This window comes from Ascaphus truei, chromosome 9, assembly GCF_040206685.1.
Source record: "Ascaphus truei isolate aAscTru1 chromosome 9, aAscTru1.hap1, whole genome shotgun sequence".
Classification (NCBI taxonomy): Eukaryota; Metazoa; Chordata; class Amphibia; order Anura; family Ascaphidae; genus Ascaphus; species Ascaphus truei.
The window spans coordinates 11,962,561-11,985,528 of record NC_134491.1 but is presented as its reverse complement, the minus strand read 5'-3'; the positions used below and the strand labels follow the sequence as shown (position 1 = coordinate 11,985,528).

General features: G+C 44.4%; 1 protein-coding gene across 3 annotated transcripts in view; it reads left to right on the top strand.

Moving 5' to 3' along the window:
* Positions 1-871: 871 nt before the first annotated feature.
* LOC142502408 (ras and Rab interactor 3-like) overlaps positions 872-22,968 on the top strand; it is a 31,388-nt gene continuing 9,291 nt past the window's right edge. Inside the window, exons 1-5 of one of the 3 annotated variants that reach the window (XM_075613347.1) lie at positions 895-964; positions 1,082-1,103; positions 1,593-1,902; positions 2,456-2,759; positions 19,346-20,209. In XM_075613347.1, the coding sequence (XP_075469462.1) occupies positions 2,495-2,759; positions 19,346-20,209 (1,129 nt within the window). In that variant the 5' untranslated portion in view covers positions 895-964; positions 1,082-1,103; positions 1,593-1,902; positions 2,456-2,494. Of the gene's footprint in view, positions 965-1,081; positions 1,104-1,592; positions 1,903-2,455; positions 2,760-19,345; positions 20,210-22,968 lie in introns of all 3 variants that reach the window. The other 2 variants (XM_075613346.1, XM_075613345.1) reach the window with 2 other exon arrangements.

Below are 22,968 nucleotides of genomic sequence, written 5' to 3'. Positions count from 1 at the left end.
TGCAGTTTAATTATTCATTATATTTTGTTTCTGCTCAAGGTTCTGGCCCCATTTTCCCTATCAAAACCACTGCTGATGTGTTTAGGATTGTAACTGAGTTAATATATGAAAAAAAGGCTCTTGCGACCACAGCTCAACCTCACAAAATGTAACAAAGGAAATGAGACGGTGTAACAGCAGTTTGTAAATTCCAGTAATACTGTATGTTCACTTACGTCTGCTACTGTATACTCCACGCCTCCCCTGCAGGTCTCACTTTTAACACTAAAAGGTAAGACTTTACAGATTATTTGCAAACCATTGAGCTATTTCAAACCTACAGCAAGAAATAAAAACAGCAGCAAATGTATCAAAGCGATACAAAAATGACATTGTTTCCTACTGGATTTTCTTCCTTCAGTAACTCTGTTGCTGTGTTTTGCACCCATTTTTCATCTGGGAGATTTTGTGATGTTATTTAGCAATGTCCTGTAGAACCTTCAAAACTATTACTACCCTGCAGGAAAACAGAACCCGATGCCTCAAAGACATTATATAGGATTTATTTTTCATATCAGTTTTCTAGCACCGAGTTACAGAACAAAAAGAGGCCCAAAATGCCTACCGGAAACAACCCTTTATATCAATAATAGGGTGCATTTGGGATATGTTATAGTTTACAGGTCCTGTAACATTGGGGAAACATGAAAGCAGAACTAATGCAAAAAATGCACACGGTTTACCTAGAAAGATAATCACAAAATTACCAGCCAGAGGTGTCGTGGAGCGAGACACTCCTATGGCTGTGAGGTTTTTGCGGAGGAAGTAAGAAAGAAAGGAGGGGGGGGGGGATGGACCTATAAAACTGACCCCTTCCTGTGAAAGGTTTTTAGGAAGTCTCTCTCTAGATTGTCAGCACGCAATGTTCTACGTCTGTAATGTATTTCTCTCTCGGCTTCAACATTTGAGGGGACGGAGATAGAGAGTAAGTCTTAACGTTTTCATACCAAAAATTTCCAGGTTAAAAAAGAAACAGCATCAAAGTTAATGACCTCTTTTCTTATCCACGCCTCATAAATCTTGTGCTGCTCTTTTTTCATAGATTTTGTAGCTGTGAGATTGTGGTATGTATATATGTCTTTATTTATATTGTGCCATTAATGTATATAGCGCTTTACAGCAGTAATACATGTGACAATCATATAAATAACAAATAATACAAACAACACATAATGGGGAGAAGTGCTTCAGACATAAAAGTGACATTTAGGAAAAGGAGTCCCTGCTCTGAAGAGCTTACAATCTAATTGATTGGTAGGAAGAATGTACAGAGACAGGAGGAGGGTGTTCTGGTAAGTGCGTCTGCAAGGGGCCAAGGTTTATGTATGAGGTGTAAATTATCAGCCATGGAGCTACTCATATGTTTCGTTAAGCTGGTGTGTTTTAAGGTGGGTCTTAAAGGTTGGTGGCGAGTTATTGGAAAGGTGGGAGTGGGAGTTGAAGGGAGGCTTGGGTAGAAAACAGCACCATATTTATCTAAGACAAAAACTTCAATACTGTTGCTCTCTATGGGACTGTTTTTTTCTGATAAATCATATGTATTTTTTTTGCAGTTGTCAGGTTTTGAGAAGAAGCCCATACTGCGTCTTCAAATGTCAATGTCTTTAACTGTTTCTGTCGTTTCTTATAATTCATATTATTGCCATATACATGTATAACCACTCCATAAAACTATTTCTATTGCCCACTATAACTTCTACTTGTACTCTATTGTAACGCACACTATAACTCCTCCTACTGCTCTATATAACTTCTCCTATTGCTCCTTATAACCGCTCCCTAAAGCTCCTGCTATTTCTTCATATATTCCGTTACCTCTCCTGCAGCAAAGGACGTGGATACATTGAAGCTAAGAGACTCAAGGTGAAAATACCTTGTTTTGAAAACTGTACTCCACATTAAGGGATTTATACTGTAAACCAAAGTCTCCTGACAGCAGACTTGGGACAAAAGTATTACTAAAAACAAAGCAATTTGGTGGTTTTTTTAAAAATAAGTTTGGATCCAGGAAACTTTGGTAAATGGTCCAGGAGATCCTTCTATATTCTCTTTTAAAGTCTGGCTACACCGCAACTAGAGAAAACTGTAATCCTCCTGTTTTCATGTCAAATCATATTATGTGTTTAATATATTAAAGTCAACTACTCTTAAAATAAATAATAAAAAGTAAATACCCATAAAATAATCATATTAATTGATCCCATGTAATTGACTTCATGGTTTTCCTCAGTGTTCTGCTACACTACAGTATGTTTAGTGTTGTAGCGTTCTGTGTCTACATGTATGTGCTGTCCAACTTTCCCCTCCTATGATGTCATTAATGAGCCTGCCTGTGACACGAACCATTTGTTGACAGCATATCTTTTGAAAAGGCATTTTTGGAACAAGAAGAGTACTTAACATTGTCTTCATTTAGTTTCAGAGTGTAGGACCTACAGAATTCTCCCTATAAACGATGAAACTAGACATGTCACCAAGCAATAAGCAGCAGTTCTGTTCTATTCGAGTGACCTCGATGAATGGGGCTCTTTGTGTCATCAACCCTCTCTATCTGCATGAACATGGCGATAACTGGCTTACCAACATTTCACCTCATCAGGAGGAGAGGAGGAAAAGTGTACCGTGGTGTAAAGATCAAAGCATAGAAAACAAAGACTGGAGTGTGAAGAAGACATTGGAGCATAGACATAAGCCTGAGAAGATCAACCCTGATATTGAAGGTAAATGGGATTTTAATGGGGGGGTAATCGCGCCAGAAATCAATCTTAAAATGAAAATGTCATATGAAAGTGGGACCGATTGTGAGCACTGGAAACAGAAAATAGACAGGAAGGTGCTTACCTCTAAATACAACAGCTGCACCAAGTGGTGGAACTTCAACAATAGAAATGTAGCCCTCAGACCCCATCCCCCCCGTCGCAGATCAGACCCCCTAGGGTGTACGAAGGTCTGGCTACATATGTCAAGGTGGTGCATACCTGCTGGCAACAGGAGGGCCTGAGTATCCCGCGATGGTGTGGGGGAGGACAGGACCAGGTTTCTGGGTTACATGCCTTCATCTGATCTCAGTGGTGCAACGCCTCCATCTCTGTGAAGCCCCAGGGATATGGGGTGGAACCCTTACAGAGAATTCCCACACAGGGATGAGAGATTCCAGTCTCAGTCAGTCTCTTATAAAAGTAGCAGCAGCTCTCTTTATTGTCAGCAGCACACAGCAGAAGCAGCAATCAAAGCAACATGCTGGTATCAGGTAGAGGGTCTTCTCTCCCTCCAGACTGCACACCCTCAGGATGGTCTCTGGGTACTCACTGTGTCCCTGCCTCCACCCTAAGTCGCGGGCGCTCAGGGTGGGGCTAGCTCTTCCCTCACCCCCTAGGCAGGGTGAGAGGCACTGGTCCACCTATTGCTAACTAGGCCCTACTCCACAGGCACCTAGCTAGCTCACACGCTGTGCTGGCAGTACATCCAGACACAGACTCTAACACACACCAACTCCAACTCCCTGTCACTGATAGGAACTGGCAACTAAATTGATACAGCCCTGCCCATCATGATGTCAGCAGACCCCTCCCCTGTGTCTCTTGCCTTCCACACAGGGTCAGGTGGTCTACCTTCACCACTCAAAGCAGGGCTTGATGTGGGGAAAACCCATGTTAACTACTGACAGCCTGCCCTTAGCAGGACTTATACCAGTAGGAGGATAGACATATAGCCCTATTTCTTACCAGGGCTACAGAAATAAAATGTGAATACAAAAAAAGATGTGCATCAACACATAAACAATATGTATAAAAAACTGTCAACCACTCAACCTTCGAAAGAAACAGCTGGGTTCCTCAATAGATACGGATGCACAAGGATGAGAGAGCAGTAGACATCAGTATATGAAAAAATGAAAAACATACAATACCAACATAAAACAGTATCATTATTGGAAGTGTTGAAGGTAGAATACATATATAAACAGATATGCTCACCTGGCAGTACATAAATTGCGTGGCAAATGTAGTAGCAGGTAACAATGTAAATCTTACAGAGGAAAACAGAGAAGGGACTAATTGCACAGCATATAATAACAAAGAAAAGACAAGGCGCACACATAGTGAAATACAGTTTAAAAAGTTAATTTTACTAGAAGATAATAAGTTCTGCGAGCATCAAAGTGTATAAAATCAAGCATTTGATAAGTGGGGTTACCACACAGGGGGACAGCTGGACTTGTCAGGCTTCATCCACTTTCAGGAGAGGGACCGGAGACCCACGATAATCAGACCAGGTAGGGGGGCCCTCTGGATCCGTGGAGGGCACTCACTCCGTTCCTGGATGCTGAGGTGTTAAATCCGCAGTGTGGATATGCACACAGGTCCCAAGAACAAGTGCAGTCGTCTCTGCTATTGCCTTCCACTGCTACACGCCGACAGCACGCCGTTGAGCCTCGCGGGACGCCCGCTGATGACGTCACTGATTGCTCTTTCAGTGCAGAGCCCAGGGCAATGTCTACAGTGTCCACAGTATTAGCGCAAAGCGCCGCACGGCATCCAGGGAGGCACAGAATGAATCAGGCAGGGATGATTGACACAAGGGACAGGGAGGGGGGGATAAAAGATGATAAACTAAAAAATATATAGTTAAGAAATGAGCTGAAACACACTCCAACGCGTTTCGTAACACACAGTTACTTCTTCAGGGTTTAAATGCAACTGGGGAAGTGTACATTTTTATACATCAAGCACCCAATCAGAAATAAGGTATCATATTGCTGCACCAATCAATAGAGGTACAGCTAAAAGCTCATTAAAGATACATGCATATACAGTGTTAATTAAAAGAAACAGAACCTTTACACAATATAAAATACAATATAATAAAACAATAATAAGTAAATACATTAAGCGACTGAGTTTCTGAAATAGAAAAGCTACAATTAGACACATACAGGTGTAAAATCAATAGTAAACAAAGATATAGTCAGATGCTTAAAGAATCAATACAAAGACCAGATGTCTATATCCTCGTTTAACCCCTAAGGGGCCAACGAACCCATTTTATAAATCCAAAAGGTTTCTAGGTAGGAGAGGCTTTTGATTCTATCACCTCCCCTTCTCTCCTTAGAAACCACTTTGATACCTTTAAACGTAAGGTTCGAGGGATCTTTGTTATGACATACTGCACAGTGGCGGGAAAGGCTTTGTTTTTCATACCCGATTTTAATATTTCTGATATGCTCCTGTATACAGATCTTTAAGAATCTTTTCGTGCGACCAATATATTGAAGGCCGCACTCGCAATTAACCAAATAAACAACATGAGTTGAATTGCAATTTATAAAGGAATCAATGGCAAAGCTCTCACCGGTAACGAACGATTTAAATGTTTTCCTCTCAGAGTGTAAGTGCTTACAAACTGAGCAGTTACAACACTGGAAGTTACCAACCGGTCTCTCTCTAATCCATGTAACAGGGGCAGGTCTAGTATGGTTATTACCCACATCGCTGGGTGCCAATGAGTTTTTGAGGTTTTTGGCCCTCCTATATATACATTTTGGGGCAATAGGAAGACGATCACCCAAATATGGGTCATTACATAGAATTAAATACATTACATACATTAAATCGTTCGTTACCGGTGAGAGCTTTGCCATTGATTCCTTTAGAATCCTTTAGTAGAGTGGTAGAGTGGTAGACAAAATCTATGTCCCCCCCCCCCATGGTGCCAGAAGGGATACCCATACATCCGGAAACAGAGGATCCGGTCGAAGGGGACCCCCTAGACACCGTGGTTGGTCTAATTATAGACGACAAGATAATCGCCAAAACTATCAAAATAGATCTAAAGATAGGAAAGAGGAACATAGATATGCTGACCATGCCTCAAATTATACACAGAATAACCATGACAAAGGTAGAGACCACAAACAAAAGTCCCAATCCTCCTCCATTAAGTCGGGTTCAAGAAGAGAAGAGAATAACTCTAAAGAACTATACAGCAATAAACCCACTAGTGATTCCCCGTCTAGCTCCCGTTTTTTAGAATTACTGAGGGGCAGATTCTCCCCGACTCGAGAGAAAAAGGAAAAGAGACAGGAAGTAATAGACAGTCCCGTGGGGAGAACGAAAACAAAAGGCTCATTACCAGACGAGGAACGAGAGCAGGATCCAGGGTCAAAGAGAAGGGACTCAAGTTTAGACCTAGGATCCCTTTAGATAAAGGAATTTTTAATTTATCCACAGTGATTCTTACAGAAGACCAAAAAACTGTATTGAAAAAGGGTTTGAAATTTTCCATGTCCAGTGGCCCTAATGGCTTCCAACTCTACATGGACCTTCACAAATTTGTGAGGAATTTGACCCTTAAAAGACATTTTGTTAAGAATGTAAGCGAAGCTCCACCGTTAATGAACGATGAAGAATGTATAATAGAGACTATAGATCCGACTATGGATAATTCAGAATGCAGGCACACTCCATTCAAAAGGAGGTCTAAATTTTACCCTGCCCAATCCAAGGGGCTCCATATCGATACGTTTTTTTTTTTTTTTTCAACTTATTCTTTATTTGTTTTTTTTGTTTGGTTAAGAAAAGTGGGGAGTGGGATACAAAACACAAAAAGGGGAACATGTTACTTGCGAATCACATACAGTTGTATCAAGTGAATAACACATTCAATGGGGAGACAATAATGACATCACTGTTATTACAGCGTTTAAAGTATTGAATACAGAAAATTAACTCAAAAGACTTAAAAGGGGAAAAAGAAAAAGAAGGAAATGTCATTGCTTTTAGAATATTCATTTCTTTTCTTTTGTTGTCATACCAGCTTAACCTCCATGCATTTGTAGAGTATCCGAAACTGGATACTGGATACCCTCCAGGCTCTCCTCTGCATTTTATACAATTACGATTCCTATCACACCAGGGTTGTCTCAATAGTGAAGCTCTTGTTATTATTGTTATGTATTTTTCTTTATTTAATTTCCCTAGCTAGTGTGTTTTTTCCTCACCTATTTTTTTATTTTCAGGACTGGAGAGTAGCCCTCGGAAGATATCTATTTCCTATATAGATTCTCCACGGTTCCCAGACGTCTATGTATTTCTGTATTGTGTCGTTTTGTATCCCCGTCAGTTTTTCCATAAGACAGATCCTCCATAATCTCGCTTTTACAGCGTGTATGGCCGGCTGCTGTTCCTGTTTCCAGTCTTTGGCTATTTCGCATCTGGCAGCTGTTTATATGTGTGTCAGGAGTTTGTCGTCAGTTTTTTCTATGTTTTCAATTGGTCTGCATAGCAGTACTTTCCAGGGGTCTAGGGGGAAGTCATACCCAAGAATTGTCTGCGCCATATCATGTGTGGCCCTCCATAGCTTTGTAACCTTCGGGCACGTCCACCACATATGTATAAACGATCCCTGCTGGCCACACCCCCTTGTACACACTGGGGACATGTTTCTAAAAAATTTGGACAATCGTAGTGGGGTGTAGTACCATTGGTGGAGCATTTTATATGCATTTTCTTTTATTAATACACATGTGGAGCTCTTTGCTATTCCTTCAAATATGTTATCCCACTGCTCTTGATCTAGTTCTCCCAGCTCTTATTCCCACCTCGCCCTCCATTTGGGCTTTATCTCCAATTCCTGATTACCTTCTGCAAGTATGCTGTAAACTTTAGAGATTAGGCCCTTTTTGTCCTCCCCCATGAGGCACAAATCCTCAAATATTGTGAAGTCGCTATACGGACCTGTCTTCTGTATGTGATCCCTCAATTGAAGATACCTAAAAAAGGCAGAATCAGGGAGGCCATAGTCTCTCTTTACTACTTCAAACGTCTTAATAGCGTTGTTTGCCCAAAGATCTTTTACCCTTATGATATCTGCCTTGCACCAGTCTTTAAACGCTGTTGGTTCCGTGCCCGGGGTAAAGCTAATATTGTCAAATAGTGGGGTCATCTGAGATTTGTAGGTGGATAGCCCATGTTTAAGTTTCAATGAATCCCACATGGCTAGCGAGTGTGTGATATATTCCAGGGGCACCATCAGTGCTGGTCTTTCTTTCTTTGTTAACCACAGTATCATGTCTATGGATGACCCAGATATCACATCGGACTCAATTTCCACCCACTATTTCTTCTGTTTATGTGCATGCCAGTGAACCAGTTGGCTTATATGCGCCGCTTGATAATATTGCCACAAGTGTGGCAGAGCTAGCCCTCCTGACTGTTTGGATCTATATAATGTGGGCAGCTTTATTCTCGCTTTTTTGCTATTCCATATGAATTTTGTGATAGCTTTCTGCAGCTCATGCATGTCCCTGGCTCTGACCTGTACTGGAAGGGTGTGGAAAAGGTACAATATTCTTGGCAATAAGTTCATTTTGATGGCATTTATTCTACCCAACCATGATATATGATATCTGGACCATTCTTCTAATTCTTTTTTCAGAGTTTTTATTAGTGATGGGTAGTTGGTCTCATATATAGTGTCGGGTGTGTTAGTCAACCATATTCCCAAGTACTTTATGGCCTGTGTCTTCCACGCGAAATCAAAGTTTATTTTTATTAGCTTTATTTGTTCCTGAGGGAGATTTATATTTAGGGCTTCGGATTTTTCGTTGTTTATTTTAAACCCCGATAGTTTCTGGAACTCTGACAAGTTACTAAATAAGTTTGGGAGTGAGGTGAAGGGTTTTGAAATGGTTAGCAATATGTCATCGGCGAACAATGCTAGTTTGTATTCTTTTTGTTTGACCTTAATCCCCCCGATATCTGGGTTCGCCCTGATTTGGGCTGCTAACGGTTCTATCGCCAATGCGAACAATAGGGGTGACAAGGGGCAGCCTTGTCTTGTGCCATTCCTTATGTTGATTTTCTCAGTCTGCATATTAATATAGGATACTTTAGCTGTGGGTTCTCCATATAGTGATGTAACAGCATTCAAAAATTTGCCTTTTACCCCAAATGCTCGAAGTGTCTCAAACATATATCCCCAATCAATATGATCAAAAGCCTTTTCGGCATCTAGAGATAGTAGCATCGAAGGCGTTTTATTGTGTTTGGCTATCTGGATTAAGTCAATCGTTCTTCGTGTATTATCCCTGGCCTGACGACCTCGTATGAATCCAGCCTGATCTGCGTCTATCAGTTGCGGAAGATACGTATTCAATCTTGTGGCTAGTATTTTGGAATATATTTTGAGATCGTTATTGATCAAGGATATCGGTCTGTAGCTTTTGCATTGGGTGAGGTCTTTTCCCTCTTTATGTATTAATATTATTTTTGATTCCAGCATCGTTTGAGGAAACTGCTCTCCCTCAAGAGTTTTGTTAAATATCTTTAGTAATTGGGGAACTAATATGTGGGCTAATTTTTTATAGTAAATATTGGATAGACCATCTGGTTCCGGGGCCTTGGAGTTCTTCAACCCCGTTATTGTTTCTAATACCTCTGTCGACGTAATTGGCTGGGATAGTGTTGTTATATCCTGTTCTGTGAGTTTAGGCAAATTTATTTTTCAGAGAAATGCTCTCTGTTTTTTCTTGGTGGTGTTCCCTTTATCTACTTTATCTCCATTGTATAGCTCTTTGTAATATGTGGTGAATTTATTGGCTATTGTCTGTGGATTTGTTGTGCATACCCCATCTTTTCTTCTAATGCTATGTATTCTAGATTGCATTCTATCCTTCCTCAGTCTTGTGGCCAGCATTGTGTCAGCCTTATTGGCCTTCTCGTAGAATTTTTGTTTTGTCCAAGCTATGGCCTTTTCTGCTTTATCAGTAAGTAGTAGATTTAGTTTCCCTCTGAGGTCCCGCTATTCAGTCTCCATGGCTATGCTATGATTTACTTTATGTGCCTCCTCTAGGGTCTTTATCTTTTCTTGCAGGCTTGTTGCTTGTTTCTGTCTCTCCTCTTTCTATGTGATGCGATGCTGATAAGTTTTCCTCTCACCACAGCCTTATGGGCCTCCCAAAGGATATAGGGTGAGTTCACGCTACCTTCGTTTATGTGGAAGTAGTTGGAAGCCTCGTCACTGATCTCAACTATGACTTCTGGCATCTTTAATAGAGACTCGTTTAGTCTCCATGTCCCTTTACTTGTTTTTTTGTGTATGTCGTCAATGTGCACTTCAACGGACCATGATCTGACCAAGTAATAGGGTGTATTGTAGCCTTTGTAATTTTTGAGATCAGTAAGGAGTCTACAAATATGTAGTCTATCCTTGTGTATACTTTGTGGGGGGCTGAGTAGAAAGAGAAGTCCCTTTTCTGCGGATTCATCTCCTTCCATGCATCCCTTAAATCAAACTCTTTAAGTCCCTCTCTTAGGGTTTTTCTCTCCCCCTTTCGGGCAGCCATTGTCTTAGCTAGGGCAGGTTTAGATCTGTCTTGTTTTTCATTTAAGGCTATATTAAAATCTCCCGCCATGACCAGGCGTCCCCGGGAGGTTGTGCCCAGCAGTCGAAACAATTTTGTGAAAAATATTCTCTTATTTTCATTTGGTGCGTACACATTAACTAGGGTTATTTGTGTATCTTCTATGCTCCCCGTGATTATTAGGTATCGTCCTTCTGGGTCCCTTCTTACCCTGTCTACCTTAAATGGAGAGTTCCTTGCTAGGAGTATGGCCACCCCTCTTTTCTTTTCGTCCTTTGCCGAAGCTGTGTAGATCTGGGGATATAGTTTGTCCCAATAGGTGGGGGTGGAGCCAGCAGTGAAGTGCGTTTCTTGTAGGAATATTATGTCCCCTGATAGTCTTTTATATTCTGTCGTGGCTACTGCTGCGGCCGAGTTTATTCGAGCATTTGCCCGTTCTCGGCCGCAGCAGTAACCTGGCGCGCGCCGGAGGGTGCCGGGCGCGCGCCGAAGCAGCGGAGGAGCGCCCTCCGATCGGGGCGCTCTCCCTCCCGCTGCCGGGTCCGCCGGGTCCCCCGGAACCCCCTGCCGCCGTCCCCCACATCGCGGGACACCAGGGCTCCCTTGGGGAGCCCTGGACGTGCGTGCAGGGGGCGCAGGCACCCGATGACGCGTGACCGCGCATCGGTGATGCGCGGCACGCTGAGGGAGTGCGGCTAGCACGCCGGGGCATCCCCTGGCTTGCGGTGCTAGCCGTGCTCGGATAAAACGTGTCGGTAGTGTAGCTTCCTTTTTACTACATTGTTCAATCCCTTGGTGTTATGCGATATTAGTGTTAGTGTCATTTGTTTTTACCTGGGTGTGAGGTCTTCTTCTCTAGTGGCTTCGTTTTCTGGTTTCCCTTGAGGGTCGGCCTGGAGGGTATCCCTGCACCTCGTACAGTAATGACAACATTCAAACATGTAAACATCAAAAATAAAACAACATATATAGGATAATCCAGGTGACTAACATAGCCTGGATTTGTGTGTTCACTGGACGTGAACGAACTTTCTCTGCGATTGCGCAGTAGCGCTAATCCCACACCCATAACCTTGGGTGTGTACGGGCCGTACTGCGGCCCCAGGCGGCGGGCCCGCTCAACAAATCAACTTTTTTTTTTATCAGTTAACATTTCTATCCCGTTTTGTTTATTCTTTATTTAGTATAGTAGACTTTCCTAGCCAAGTGTGTACCTCTATACTATTGTGACTAGCTTTAGATAGAGAAAGCATGATTCAACAGCCGGGATCATACATTTCCCCTATCTTGTCTACATCTCCTCCCTCATACATTTTTTCTGTTTCATTTATTTATTTTTGCATAACTACATGTATTCTGCGTACTGTCACCAGTACTTCTACTTCTACCTTACGGATTACCCGCTCAGCCATGGGGGAGGGAATGATGTTGGTCCTTTCTTATTTCTTATCTGGATCTATATAACACATCTCAGTCTATCATTTGGACATAGGTCCTTATGTCGGGATTTACGGGTCTTCTCCACTTTAGCAGGTTTTGCATAGACCTAAAATTTAAGATTTCTGGGGTTCCTTTGGATTTCTTCTATGTGGAGTGGCTCCTCTGCCCACTTCTTTCCATACGGGTCTGACGGGAGGCGGCCTGTGTTCTTCGCTGGACATGGAGTCTGGTGGTTGCAATCCCAGTCTTTCTAGGAAGTCCACTCCCTCCTCTGGATCCCTCATGTAAGCTTGCATTCCATTCCTGGTGGCAATGAGGCGGAATGGGAACCCCACTTGTATCGAATTTTGTTGTCTCTCAGGACTTTTGTGATATGTCTCAGAGCCATCCTCTTCAACAGCGTTGATGGGGCTAGGTCGTTGTACACGTCTATCGTCACATCTCCCCATTTCAGCCCTCCTTTTTCCCGTGCCAGGTTAAAGATCGCCTCTTTAGTTTTAAAGTAGTGCATCCTCACCACTAGATCTCGAGCTCTATCTCCGGCTTGTGGTCGCGGTCTGAGAGCTCTATGCACCCTGTCCAGGATCAGTAATGCTGGGGGCGTTTCCGAGAGAAGGGTCTGTAGCCATTCAGTTGTTGCTCTCTCCAGATCTGTGACCGTCTCTGGAATGTTTTTGAACCTGAGGTTGTTCCTTCTTGCCCTATTTTCTTGATCCTCCTGTTTTTCCTCCACGGCAGCCATTCTGGCTCTTAGGGCCAGGATCTCTGTATCCATAGTGGTCTGGTTGTTAATGGTTTCATCCACTTTATGTTCCAGCGTATCTGTGCGTTCTCCTATAGAGCTGACCTCTGTTCTGAGGTCTTTGAGAGCGCTTTGGAGCTCTTGGTGGAGTAAGGTTTTTAGGCTTGCATATAAGTTCTCAATGTCTTTTTTGGTTGATGTTTGTTCACATACCTCAGGTTCATGTTCAGTGTCTGACTGAGTGGGAGATGGCGCTCTGCTGTCTGCCCTGCCCGCTTTACTTTTCTCTTTTGTCTTGAAGAAGTCTTGCGGAGTTGTTTTTTTTGGAGCCATTCTGGGGCGTACTATATCCAACGCCTCCAGTCTATGCGTTTCCTACTTCTTTTGATTTGTTAGATGCTTTGGTATGTCCGCCGCCTCATGGAGCCCGCTTCAGGCGGCCATTGTGGGCTGCGCTACGTGCGCACCACCGAGGAACATTTTAGTGTTAGTTACACTTATTTTGGTAGTTCTCACTTACGTTGCTCAGGGACGTACCCCACCGGCTATAGCCGTGCAGGTGGGATTTAGTTATTAGCTTTGGTTTCTTTATCTGTCGGTTTTTCTTTATTTTTTAAGCGTAGGTAGCCATGCATTGGGGGGCTCCAACATCAAGGGAGGCTTTTCTGCACAGTGGTTGTATATTTTTTTATTTTTTATTGTGAAGATTAGGGATGGGGAGAGAGTGTGTTGGAAAACAACTCAGAGCCCTGTTTTTCAGTTTTTCAGTGGTTGCATATGCTTGTGTGTTACCCAGGCTGGTTGGTTTTTGTGTTCTAGTGTTTTTTATTTATTTATGTGCCTGGGGGGAGATATACCTTTAAATCAAACCTGCGGTGGCCATCTTGGATTTCGCCGACACGCAGGCTGGAACGCATAGATCCAGGCAGCTCCGAAGGCAGCACAGGGAGGCAGGGGGGAACAGCGGGAAGGCGCGCTGGGCGGATTATCTGCCGGCCGGGAGAGGTGAGTGCTGCGTGCAGCTACAGCGCCATGGCAGCCATGTTAGTTTGCCTCCAGTCGCACCCGAGCCCCCCGCCACCACCGCAGGCCCCACCGATAGCCTCAGTCCCCAGCAGGGACGCCCGAAGGTGGGGGGGGGGCGCAGGACCACGGAGCAGGACCACGGAGCAGGAAGGCGCGCTCTGACGGACCGCTAGCCGGGGGAAGGTATGCCCGGTACTCGGCTCTCTCTCCCTCACAGAGCAATGGCAGCCATTTTAGAAGCCATGTCCCGCTGATAGTCTGCTGGCTACTCCCTCACTTCTGCCTCCAGTGTGCGCAGGGGGCGTTAGGCTCAGGCGGGGGACAGGCTCCAGCACTCGTGAGGAAGGGCGATCAGGCCCAGGGGGACCGAGGCTCAGGTGTGGGTACAGCTCACAGCACCCGTGAGACCCCTAGGTGGAAGGGCGCCGAGTGACAGGGGTGTGCAGCGCTCGGGAATAGGGAGACAGACTTGGCAGTTGACAGCTCTTCTACAACCGAGAGACCCGTGGGAGGAAGGGTGTCCAGGAAGAGAGATTTTCCTAATTTGGGTTGACAGGAGTGGGAGGCAGACCAGGTTCCAATTTAATTGTTGAAGGGGGGTCGGGGGGGGGGACAGATCCACGAGTCAACTCGTCTGTTTATTCTCCTGGGCCTCAGGAGGAGAGGGGCAGAATCCAACTCACGTTTTTTCAGCTCTGTTCTTATACCCTTCTTCGCTGTGATAAAGTCAGATATGTTGTACTTGGCATCTGTGTGTGGATGTCTGATTTTATGGTTTAATTGAGTGCCTGTTTATCCGTATGATGCTGCAAGGCCTCGTGTCTCTTCGGCCTACAGTAGGTCTACATGCAGCCACACCATCTAGGCCCCATAAGTGGGTAATTTCCTCAAATATAGTCCGATTTGTATTAATCTCAGTTTGTAGTGATCCTCAGCTCTACCACACTCTATATCTGTGTCTTTTTTGGTAATTAGAGCAGCGATGCCCTGTGATGGATAAAGCTTGTGGTTTTGCTATCCAGGAGCTTAAGCACTACACGTCCATCTTGCCTGAGCTCCAAGCCACGCCCCCTCGATACGTTTTTTAATATGGTAAATAACGATTTTACTAAATTGGTGAAAACACATAAACCGGGTGATATTAAACATAATATAAGTATCCAGGAAAATCTAGCTCTTCAGTGTCTAAAAGATAATCAAGATCTTATCATTAGACAGGCGGATAAGGGGGGCGGTGTTGTCCTCCAGAATCGTAAAGAATACGAGCTGGAGGCTCACCGCCTCCTTTATGACGCCTCTTTTTATAGGTTACTTAAAAAAGATCCAACCTGTGAATTTACCACTCTTTTGAAAGAACTATTGAGTGAAGCAATGACTAAAACTGTGATTACACAGGCCGAGTTTGATTTCCTGTTTACTGCATCCCCCAGAATCCCAATTTTTTATCATTTGCCCAAGATCCATAAATCCATTACTAATGCACCTGGCCGTCCCATAATTTGGGGAATTGATTCCCTTACTGCGAATCTTTCGCAGTATGTGGATTTTTTCTTACAGGTTTATGTAAGCCTTTTGCCCTCGTACTTAAAAGATACATCTTCTGTCATACAGACCTTCCAGGATTTTGAGTGGAAGAGCACCTATAAATGGATTTTCTGTGATATGCAGGCGCTCTACACTCATATTCTCCATGACAAGGGACTTAAAGCAGTTACATTTTTCCTGGAAGCAGACACTACCATACATTGCCTCAATACTGAATTTATTTTAAAATCCATTGAATTCATCCTGACCCACAATTATTTATGTTTCTCAAGGAGTTTTTCTTGCAGGTTTGCGGAACTGCAATGGGCACAAGGTTCTCCCCCAGTTTCGCAAACCTGTATATGGGTCAGTGGGAGTGGCAAAGCATTTGGAACAACAACCCCTTCAGACACCATATCATCATTTGGCGTCGCTATATCGACGGCATTCTCTGTGTCTGGGAGGGGGATGATGTGTCCATTTGCTCTTTCCTCACCTACTTGAACACCAATGATAAGAATTTGGTGTTCACACATGTGTCAGATTCCACGAGTATTAACTTTCTGGATTTAAAACTGACTGCATTGGACAATGGGAATGTATCCACTAAGGTTTTCTTTAAAGAAATTGATGCTAACAACCTGCTAATGGCAACTAGCAATCATAAAAAATCGTGGATCACGAATATTCCCAGAGGACAATTCATCAGAATTAAACGTAATTGTAGTGGGGAGCAAGACTTCGAGGAGCAAGACTTCGAGGAGCAAGACTTCGAGGAGCAATCCAAACTATTATTCAACAAATTCCTTGAAAGAGGGTATTCTAGTGTGAGCCTATGTAGAGATCTTGATTTAGTACGTGGTATGGACAGACAAACAATGCTGGTTCCTAAAAGTAAGGTACAAAGTAATGATCAACATTCAGCATCCGCTGCACACCCTGTGCCTATTTGTGAGTGCTCACAGCACTACCCGCTGTGGCAATGCCAAACCTGCACTCTCACACGCCTAAGGGTCCCTGTCTCGGGCCGTCCCTTACTAATTACCCCCTACCTAACAGGGATTTGGGGCCTGCCTGGGACTTGGGGAAACCTTACCTGGTGCAGGAGCCACTCGCTCCGTGCACCCTTCCTTCCCCTTCCTCCTCCTCAGCCTGACTGCCTGTCGCAAAGCCCGCGAACTCTATCTATTCTCCCGGGCTGAGAATCCTCCAGCCCTATTGGCCGCTATGAGGCACCTGGTGCCTGTCTCCCTATGCCTCCTGGGAGTTGTAGTTCCCAGGAGGCTGCTACAGCATTGGGGCCGCGTGCTCGCTTCTCCTGCGCATGCGCAAACGCCTGATGGCCGCCGCAACCTCACTCTCCCCTGTCCTGCCCTCGCGCGACTTCTCCCTAGCCGCCGAGTCCCCCCTGCGCATGCTCACGCAATGTGTCATGGCGGCCCCCGCTAGCCGGGTGCGCTGCCTGACCTCCAGGGATGCCGAGCGCTCCCTGCACTGGCCCCCACCCTCGCGAAGTGCCGGCGGGTCCTTCGCTGCCTCCGGCGGCACCCGCGACCACTCGGCACACGCGGAGGGGGGTCATTGAGTCAGCAACAACCTCGGGGTTACATGAAGTTGGTGCTCGATAAATAAATCAGAAAAAGAAAATATCAATAATTAGGATAGTTTAGGATAGTATCACCTATTAATGTAGATCTTCGGATTTTGCAAATTTATACCATATGCTTTTTTAACTGATGCCTGAAATGATCTCTCTTTGTACCATTGTACTTTGTTATGTTGAATTTGTAAACCAGTTTTGCACCATCTCTTTCACTTATTTATTTAGTGTGTTTGTATTAGCCAATAGACACAGGCCTATAGCTATATTAATGTGGGTAGATGCAGACATGAAATTACTCCTGACGAAGCTGGAGCACAGAAGGAAAGAGAAACTGTACATAATACCGCGCTCCTCCCTATAGAAGTTTGCTGTTGGTAAAAAGATAGGCCTTACTGTACATATAGAAAAACAAAAAGAACGATTCCTGCACTCCTACCAATTAGGCTAAAATAAAATAATAATCTCATGAAAAGGGTTATTTTGTTAAACCCTTTGGCCATGGACTGGTGAAAAAATGCGTGAAAGCCCTGAATGTTTATTTAACCCCTTCAGGGCTTTCACACATTTTTTCACCAGTCCATGGGACAACTATTAAATATATTTAGTGTAGGTACTTGCATACGGTTATGCCTTGTCGTGGCATGCAGGCTTATAAATGCTTTGGCCAAAGGGTTTAACAAAATAACCCTTTTTCATGAGATTATTATTTTATTTTAGCCTAATTGGTAGGAGTGCAGGAATCGTTCTTTTACAGAAGGAAAGAGAGGCTGACCAGACTGGGAGAAGTATCGAGGGAACCGTGCTGAAAGCTGATTTTTTATTCTGGGCGGCCTCATACGGAGGCAACACACGCCAGAAAGCCTGCTACCACCTACACTTCGGTTCAGTGTCGGAGAGGAGAGAGTTCTCTAAAGAAACTGTAATGCGTAGCTCACCACAAACGAGGCGCGACCGCAGGGCTGAGGTAGGGATTGGTACAGAATGCTGACCACAACCGAGAGGGCGCGTCTAGAGTGTAGGATAGTCTTGCAGGCCGGATCAGGGTAATAGAAGACAGCGTAAACGAGGTACTTGCCGGGTCTAGGAGTATAGAGTAGCAGATCGTTGGGGTACGTAGCCGGAGTCAGGATTGGAGAGCGTAGAGTTGTCGAAGAGCCAAAGCCATGGTCAGTGCAGGAGAAAGCAGCATCGTCGTATTCAAAGCCAAAGGTCAGCGCAGGAGAGTATCACAAGGTAAGTTCCAGGCAGCCAGGTACAGGCAGACAGGCACAGAGTAGTGAGTAAAAGCGTCACACAAACAGGAGTGATGCTCGGCAATGACTGAGAGTTCTGAGAACATATTTAAAGGACCTCCCACCAATGGGAGGCAACCAGGAAGTGGGGCTGCGGTTCCGCATAGGCTGCTTGATCATGCAGGTGTGTCCTATTGCACAGCCAATTGCGACCGCATTAGAGTGAAAGTTCGTGCCGCACGCAACCCGTGCAACACGTAGGCGACCTGGTCAAGTGTCGTCATCTCGTGCCACGACACCTGCACTAGTACGGGGACCAGAGGCAGGGCCCGCGGGAACAGAGGCAGAACGAGGATCACAACCGCGCCGCATAGTCCTGATGTCAGGACGGGGGCGGGACCAAGGGGCGGAGACCGCAGACCGACGGGGAGACCGTGCACCGCGCGCCAAGGCCGGAGGAACAGGAACATGCCCTGCGCCCAGAGACAGAAGAGGCCGACGGGGCCCGCGCAGTACCCGCGCGCCGCGTGTAAGTACCACCGCTAGGTTGCCACTCTTGAGTGCCATGGGGATCAGATGGGCGAGTAAGGGGATAAGGGGGCAGAAGCACCAGAACGGCGAATCCTCACAAACTGTTATATGTCCTGAATGACAGCACGCTTGTAAGTCTTCATTCAGGGGGTTCTGCTTTTATATTAAATTTATATATTATATTTATATATTATATTATATTAAAAGTATTGTATGCTGTGCAATTAGTCCCTTCTCTGTTTTCCTCTGTAAGATTTACATTGTTACCTGCTACTACATTTGCCACGCAATTTATGTGCTTTGACATACTCACTGCCAGGTGAGTATATCTGTTTACTGTATATATGTATTCTACCTTCAACACTTCCAACAACGATACTGTTTCATGTTTTTCATATACCAATTGTAAGCACTACCCAAAATGTATTTGCAAACCTGCAGACTTTTAGATAATTATACTTGTAAGTATTGACTGATTGTGGCTGCTATTTGCTTTCCCAGATTCCCCTGGTTTTCATGCCCTTACTTCTTGGATCAAATTAGGGTAACTTACTGTAATACGACTGATATTAAAAGCTTAACCTAGATCTATTCGCCATGCTATTCTATTTGGGATTTTTAAGGAGCATTTTCTTGCACTTAGAAGAGTTTGAGGAGGAGGCAACTGTTTTTTACCACCTTTTAAGGGGTCAGACCAAACTGATCCATTGACTGTGACGTTTAATGTATTAATAGCAAAGGGGTTCAATATGACAGTAAAGTTATTAAGGTAATATAGTGTAAGGTAAAGTATTAATGTCAGCTGAAGTGTTCTTAACCTCTGTTGTAACTTGTCACCTTCACAGATATGGAAGTAAATCATCTTAATGAGACAGAAAGGCAACTAGATGGACTGACTAGATGTGAAAGACTGGAAATAGATAAATACCACAAGGTCCCGCTACATCAGGAGGAGACCCCAAGAAGAAGCCAAAGAAGTAATGTGGAGGTAATCTCTAGAGGGTTTAATAAAGTTAAGGAGCACTCAGACACCCAGGGAGAAATCATTGATATCTCAAGGAAATCTAAAGTGGAGATACTGAGAAGATCCAAGAGAGAGACTGGAGTGAGATCAAAAGAATCACAAGAGGGAAACAAGGAGGTACAAGAAAGTCATGCGCGTGATAATGAGATGTTAGATCAGCCAAATGAGAAGAGACAGTCCCTATTTCCACACAGAGTATCTTGGATAGAGGTTGAACACTTAGCGGAGTGGACCCTAAAGAAATCAAACTCAGAAACCTCTCTAATCTCCTCTGACAGCTTTCTCCTCCCTCCTCTTCTGGAGTTGGACTCAGTGTCCAACAGCAGCGTCGAGGAAGAAGGGGACTGCCACTCATTGATCCAGAAGAGGAAGCACTCTCACGGGCTCGGAAACAAGGTCCGTCATAGCCTTCAGACTGTCAGCAGCATGCTAACAGGGCTCGTCTCCCCAGAGAAATATCTCGGGAACAGGATCCAGCAGCTTGCAGAAGACCCAGCCTCTTATATTGGTGGTACTATTCAACCCTTCATTTGCCACATGTTGAATGGGTCTGGCAACCACCAGTCAAGCATTGAGATGCTGCAGAGCATACGTAAACAACTCACCAATCTTAAGATCCATCTGCTCAAGAGCAATGAGGTCTGCGAAATTCTGCAGCACCATGAAATAGATGACTTCAAAATAGGTATGGAAGATGAAGACAGACAAACTAAACCTAACCCTAACACATTAACCCCAACACTGAGACACTAACTTTAGCACCAACACATTGACCCCAACCCTAACCTAACATTGAGACACCAGTCCTTACATACTAACCATAACCCTGACATTCTAACCTTAAGCCTGACAACCTAACCCTAACCATGACACACTAATGCTAACTTTGATACACTAACCCTAAACACTAACACGTTAACTGTACCACTAACACAGTGTTATAAGACTTATAAAGAGCAGTTATATTGAGCAATACAGTAGGAAGTGTTTGTAATGAGTGCTCACCACAAACAGGACAGGACCGCGAGGCTAAGGTGGGGATAGTAATATACACCGATCTACAACCGCGTAACCATGTCCGGAGTGCAGAGTGGTGGTCATGTAGCCGGGTCAGGGTAGGAGAGGTCAGAATGGTTGTGATACTCGCCGTGGTCTGGGGTTGGAGAAGTTGGATGATCGTTGTGCGTAGCCGGGGGTCCAGGAGTAGAGAAGGTGGGAGTCCAAATACAAGCCGAGGTCAGGGGTCAGAGAAGGCAGCGGCCCGGGTACAAGCTGAGGTCAAAGGAAACATGTGCGAGGGGCATCACCCAATGTGTCACGGGATACATCACGGGGGCGGGACCAAGGACCAATCCTCACAGTATTATAGGGAGTTCTTCATAGATTCAATTATATTGTACACAGCTTTTGAATGCTCATTAGTTGTACTCTTGAAAAAGAAACCATGAAGTTTTGAAGCTCTGTAAACTATCTAATCTCTGAATCATTTAATCAATGAAGAACTTCAATGCTGGTCTGCTAAAAGAACAAAAGAAAAAGGCAAACACAAAGTGCTAAACCTAATAAACAGTGAAATACTAAAATTGAAATTAAATGATCGCAATTATCTGTGGGACCAGTCTACCTGTTTTGAGGCAGGAAACCTACTGTATGTGGGAATGGCAGCATGGGGACCTTGAAAGGTTCTTCTCCCAAAACAAAAGTACATAACAATATTAAAGTCCTCTTTGGCACGAAAAAACCTCTTGGATATGGAATAGTCAGAACAATCCTTGAGTTTGATAGATCTTTGAGCTGATTCCAGCAAGATGTTGATTAATGGTACTGTCCAACTGTTGACTTTATGCTGAAATGTAGGGAAAAGCCCACCTGTGGAGTTGTGCACTGGGCTTGTCTATAAGTGGTATTATCCACTATGTTCAGTCAAATGTAGCTCCATGATGCCCCATAAATGAAAGAGACGTGAATAGTATAAAAACTTTAACAAATTTAATAAGCATTTCCAACCAAATGCAAACTTATAATTTGGCTGTTTGGTAGGTGCCTTTATAATATGCCGTCTGCAGCTTGCACAGACTCTGGCGGTCAGCGTCGGCATCTCCAGCTGGAGTAGGAAGACTGTCTAGTGTCGTGGCTGCACGGGAGACACAGCGTCCCTCCTTGATGATGTCACTGGTTATCCTCGACCACAGCCTCTGTCTGCACTCTGCTACGTCAGTTAGCTCCACCCAACACATTTCGAGAACACCCATAGTCACTTCCTCATGGTTATTGGCTGCTCTCTTTGTGGTTCAGGTTTAAATAGTCTGCTTAAGTACAATATCACTTAACTATTTAAAGGCCAGAACGATTTGTGGGCGGAAATACAATTGACCTGGACTGGCGTACTGCACTAAGCAAGAGACAGCGTTCCTACTCCAGCTGGAAACCCCGACGCTGACCGCCAGAGCCTGTGCAAGCGGCGGACAGCATTTTATAAAGGCACCTCTTTATACTCTTTATGCCTCTTTCATTTATGGGGCTTCATGGAGCTACAATTGAGTGAACAGCAGTTAATACCACTTAAAGACGAGCCCTGTACATAACTCCGCAGATGGAATTTCCCCTACATTTCAGCATAAAGTCAACACCATCACAATACCATTAATCAACATCTTCTTGGAATCAGCTCAAATGTTTTTCAAACTCAAGGAATGTTCTAAGGAATATAAGACTGCCTGGCGCTTACCCAGAGGATATTACAGCACCACCTGCTGGTGGTAGAGTATAAGATGCAGGAATCAAAACCCAATGGTACAATAAAAAACTTGGTGCACTAAAACATAAAGTGCCAGTGGGAAATAAATAAATTAATAACCGCAATGGGTTGAAAATCAATAGAGATAATGACCACTCAACCTCACTGAAGAAAAAGCCAAGCTCCTCTCAGGATACAGGTACGTGGGGAAAGAGGGAGTGTGTCATGGACAGGTGAGTCACTGATTGCCAGCAGCTTCTTGGTGCTTCTCTGCAGCTCCACTCGTAGCCGTAGGGTAGAGTGAGGGGAGGGGGGGGGGGAAGAGAAAAAGAGGGGGGACTAATGGTGCAGTATGCTAAAAACAAACTTTAATACACCACACACAAATAAAAATGTCCCCCCTGAGTGGGTACTCACAATCTGGTACTGACACTCAGGGCACATAAAGGTTTCTTTGATACAGCATCTGCTGCCTGGTGTGAGTCCACAATGCCTGCGTCCTCCGTCTGTGGTCCCCGAAAGCGGGCGCTGGGGTTGTCACATGGCTGACTGCACGCGCCTGACATAACTAATGTCCGGTTTGGAGAGTCCTCCTTCCTCCTTCTCCACTCAACGCATTTTGCAAGTTGGGGTCTTACTTCTTCAGGAGTGTCATACACTCCTGACGAAGCAAGACCCCAACTTGCGAAATGCGTTGAGTGGAGGAG